We start from the raw sequence: 4721 nt of genomic DNA on the forward strand, positions 1-4721 counted from the left end.
AGTTCGAGGCCAGCCTGGTCTACAAAGTGAGTTCCAGGACAGCCAGGGCTACACAGAGAAACCCTGTCTCGAAAAACCAAAAAAAAAAAAAAAAAGAGAGAGAAACAGAGAGCTAGAAATTACCACCACGGCCACACCCAGGTCCCGGGCCAGGATCTTGAGCTCTCGGGCCAGCTGCATCATCAAGGCCAGGCCTGGGGGAGGAGCAGAGAGGAGGGGCAGCAGAGGGCCAAAGGACAGGGATGGGAGGTGATGTCCCCACCCTGTCCCCAGGCTCTTCTTCCTTTCCTCACCTTCCCTCTGCTGACCTCCCAGAAGTGGGGCGACCACTGCAGTGACCGAGTCCACAATCACAACCTTCACGGTGCCTGAAGAAGTTGCTTCCTGTTCGAATGGGGACAAGCACGGACCAATGACCTCGAGGGCCCGCCCTGGGCAAGCTCCTCTATTAGAAGGTGGAGGCCAGTGGGATGGCTCAGCAGATGTAGGTCTTGGGCTCTTTCCTCCCTCCCCACACCCCTTCTCAAGTTTAGGCTAGGTGGTAGTGGCACATGCCTTTAATCCCAGCACTTGGGAGGCAGAGCTGGGCAGATGTCTTTGAGTTCCAGGACAGCCAGGGCTATATTGAGAAATCTATCACTTACTTGCTTAACTATGGAACCTAAGTGGATATGTACAAAATGTTTGCGGCTATAGCAGCCATTTGCCAGTTCTGAGAGGAAGAGCAGGAGAATCGGACACTGGACTTAGTGCCAACCTCCCGTCTCACAGAGGACAATCAGATTGCTTCAGGAGTCTCCTAGCCAGATGTGGTGAAGCAAATACCTTTAATCCCAGCACTCAGGAGACAGGGCAGGGGGATTTTGTATGTTCCTAACCAGCCAGAGCTACATAGTAAACACCATCTCCCCGCCCCGACCCCCAACACACACAAAATGTTTGTGTGTGTGGGGGTTTGTTTGTTTGGTTTTGAGACAGGGTTTCTCTATGTAGTCCTTGGCTGTCCTGAAACTCTGTAGACCAGACTGGTCTTGAACTCACATAGCCACCTGCCTTCACCTCCTAGGTGCTGGGATTAGAGGCATTCGACACCACGCCTGGCACAAAAGTTTTTCTAATTGATTTCAGTGAGGAACACAGAAATGAAGACAGTATAACCCTGGACTCAAGGAGCCTACTGTTGTCCAGGGCTGGTGAGCCTGCCAACAAGGAAGCGCAGGAATTAAACACCACGGAATTCCACCTGGGGGTTAGGGGTGTGCTCATGCAAACCTAGCTGGGGATGTTACACATGCATTCCGAATACAGCCCGTGGTCAGACACCTGCCCGCATACAGGCAACACCTGGCCAGCTGGGGAAAGCAGAAGCAGGCAGATGAGCGAGCTCACCTGCTGGGCTATGGCGCCACGAAGGTCCTGTAGCATATCTAGCATCTGGAAGATGTCAAATGAACGCACCACCTGTATCCTCTGGAGAGCACTTGCCTGAGGGGCGAGAAAGAGAAGCAGGGACTTGGAGAGGGGATCCGGGCAAACCATAAAGAGTAATCATAGAGCTGAAAGGACAAAGAGGCACTTAGACACAGTGCTGGCATCCAGAATGGCAAATGGATTTTGCCTAATGGGCTGGATCTCACAGTGGTGACTACCTGGGTGCTGAGCTGGACGACATTCAGAATTCAGCAGGAAGGACCGATATGATTGACTAGTGATGCCTGCCCACACGCAAGAAATGGGCTAGAAACACAGATGCTAGGTGCTTGCTTGCTCTGATTTATGGTAAGCAAGCCTTAAAGTTCCCGGAGAGTCAGTGTGGGAGGCAGCCAAGCTGCGATGGTGACATTAACATGAGCAGCTTTAGGAATGCAGAAGATTCTCCAGGTTCAAAGCAACAATGATGGTTCCCACAGACGGTGTAAACCTTTACAGTGTACAGGGCCATGAGGTCTCCTAGCATCAGGATTTTCTAGGACTCCATCCACCATGCCTCCTACCTGTTTCTCTTCATCTTGGGTTCTAGCCTGTAGTAGCTGGAGGAGGCGGGACGCTGTCATCCCTCCATTGGAATCCACATATAGTACATTCTGCTGCAGGTTATGGGCCACATTTGCAGCCACACAGAGACACACCTTCAGAGACAAGATGGGGTGCTGGGTAAACCTAAACCTTTGGAGAAGAGGGAGAGCCACCAGGCAGCTCCCCAACACATCCTGCCCAGATTCCAACAACATACACTTGCCAAGGCCGACCCATTCTCAGCACACATCTGCTCTGTTCTGACCTCGAAACCCCACAAGGACACCTACAAGTACCCCTCCCCCCCAGGAATCCAGGACAGTGCACCCACCTCCCCCAACCTTCCCCCACTGTTGGACCCATGGGTACCTGGGTTTTGCCGCTACCTGGGCCACCCACAATTTCAGTCACCTCCCCAGTATAGAGGCCAGCATCAAGTAGTTTGTCCAGGCTGATGGTAGAAGAGGAGAGAATGGGGGATGGGCAAAGAGAAGAGAAAAGAAACTGCATTAAATCTGCAGATAAATTTGGGAAGTAACGCAGGCACAGTGACATATGCCTTTGATCCCACCATCAGGGAGGTGAGGTTAACAGGGACATAATGAGACCCTGGCTCCAAAAAAACCCATATACATACATATGTATACATACTGACCAAGCGCCTCCCTCCCTCTGCTCCATCCATGTGTGTGTGTGTGGTGTGTATGGATATAGTTTTTTTTTCCTTTTGGAGGGAAGGTTTAATGGTAATGGTAGAGTGTTTGCTTAGCATATGCACAGCCCAGAGTTCAACCTCTAGTATCAAGGAAAAAAAAAGAAAGAAAGAGGTTGAGGAAAGTTGGCATTCACTAATGTAGAGTCTTGTAATCCATGAACACAGACCGTCTCTGCATTCATCTGGGTCACCTTTGATCTCCTTCATCAGCATTTCTAATTTTCAGCATACAAATTCTACACGGGCTTTGTCAGATTTAGACCCAAGTATTTCATTTTCTTAGACGCAGCAGCAAATGGCACGGCGTTTTTAATTTCAGTTTTCACATGTTCATCGTGAATTCAGAGAAATGCAATTGATTTTTATGTGTTGATCTTGTATCCCCAGACCTTGCTAAACTCGCTTATTAGTTCTGGGAGTTTGTAATTATTTTTTATTTGCTTGTTTTTGTCTGCCTCCCTCATCTGGTAGAAATGCTCTGAGGCCTTTACCCCTGTTATATCTCCAGTATTAGCACAAAGCCGAAAAGCCCCTGAAGGCACACAGTAAATGTTACTGAACAAAAGGGACAGTGGTCTGACTGTCAAAATTCTAGTGTGGGAGCTTTGAGATGAACCTCAAACATGGCCACTTCCTAAACCCAGTTCTACCCCTAAACCACAGTGAAATAGGTCACTACCCTCAACATTCTGCCCAGTACAGGAGCTAAAGTGTCTAAGCTGCAGTCTGGACCAATGCCTCACCATGCCCCGCCCTCCCTAACTCCGCATTACCAATCACAGACTGCAGGCCTCTAAAGACAGTCCTGATGACCAACAACAACAATCAGCACAGGGTAAGCAGCAACTAGTCACTACTCCACCTATTTTAACTCAGGAACCACACATTACTGCTAATTGACCTGCTTTGGTTCTTGCACCACCCTGTGGCTTCTTGGAATGCCATACATTCTGTGTGGGTTTAATAAGCATCTACTTAGTAGGTCTCTAACCTCAGCCTCTCCTGAATCCCATTCTCCTGGAGACATTCCATCATAGCAGCTCCTCTCGGCCTGTTCTCCCAGGGTGGGGCCGAGGCCAACTGCATCAGAGATTCCAGAGTTAGATCTTGCCTCGGAAGTTTAAGAACTCCATTCAGGTGGGGGCTGACACCATGGCTCAGTCAATAACAGTGCTTGTCTTGCAAGCATGGGGACCTTAGCTTGACTCCCCAGAACCTACATAAAAAGCTGAGTGTGAGGGGCTGGAGAGTGGCTGAGCAGTTGGCTCACAGCTACCCAGGGCATCTGCTACCTCTAGTCTTTCCAGGCCCTTGAATACATGTGCACACATTCACATGCTGATGCAGATACATGCTAATTAAACTAAAGCAAATTTTAAAAGAGAGGGAAAAAAAAAAAAAAAAGCCAGTTTCGGCTGTCTTGGAACTCACTGTGTAGACCAGGCTGGCCTCACACTCAGAGGTCCGCCTGCCTCTGCCTTCCCAGTGCTGGGGTTAGAGGTGATGGTATGCATTTCTAATTCCAGTGGTGGGAAGGCTGAGGCAGGGGATTCCCTGAGGCTCACTGGCCAGCTAACTGAAGCTGGTTAACTAGTCCCAGGCCCTGCATCAAAAACAATGTGTGGAGACTACAGGGATGGTTCAGGGACTAAGAGCATTGGCTGTTCTTACAGAGGACCAGAGTTCAATTCTCAGCACCCATATTGCAGTTTATAACCATCTGTAACTCCAGTTATTGGGTGTGTGTGTGTGTGTGTGTGTGAGAGAGACACCCTCTTCTGACTTTCAAGGACACTATGAATGAATGTGGTACTCAGATATACCTACAGCCAAAATACTCATACACATGAAAATGCAAAATATAACCGGGCGTGGTGATGCACGCCTTTAGTCCCAGCACTCGGGAGGCAGAGGCAGGCGGATTTCTGAGTTCGAGGCCAGCCTGGTCTACAAAGTGAGCTCCAGGACAGCCAGGGCTATACAGAGAAAC

General features: G+C 49.5%; 1 protein-coding gene across 2 annotated transcripts in view; it reads right to left on the bottom strand.

The window, feature by feature from the left end:
• Rad51d (RAD51 paralog D) overlaps nt 1-4721 on the bottom strand; it is a 19524-nt gene that overhangs the window by 9788 nt on the left and 5015 nt on the right. For both annotated transcript variants that reach the window (XM_021177557.1, XM_021177556.1), the window contains exons 4-8: nt 2386-2467; nt 1995-2129; nt 1390-1485; nt 294-384; nt 124-194 (exon numbers count right to left, since the gene is read on the bottom strand). In XM_021177557.1, the coding sequence (XP_021033216.1) occupies nt 124-194; nt 294-384; nt 1390-1485; nt 1995-2129; nt 2386-2467 (475 nt within the window). The remainder of the gene's footprint in view (nt 1-123; nt 195-293; nt 385-1389; nt 1486-1994; nt 2130-2385; nt 2468-4721) is intronic.

The sequence above is a fragment of the Mus caroli genome, chromosome 11 (genome assembly GCF_900094665.2).
Source record: "Mus caroli chromosome 11, CAROLI_EIJ_v1.1, whole genome shotgun sequence".
Classification (NCBI taxonomy): domain Eukaryota; kingdom Metazoa; phylum Chordata; class Mammalia; order Rodentia; family Muridae; genus Mus; species Mus caroli.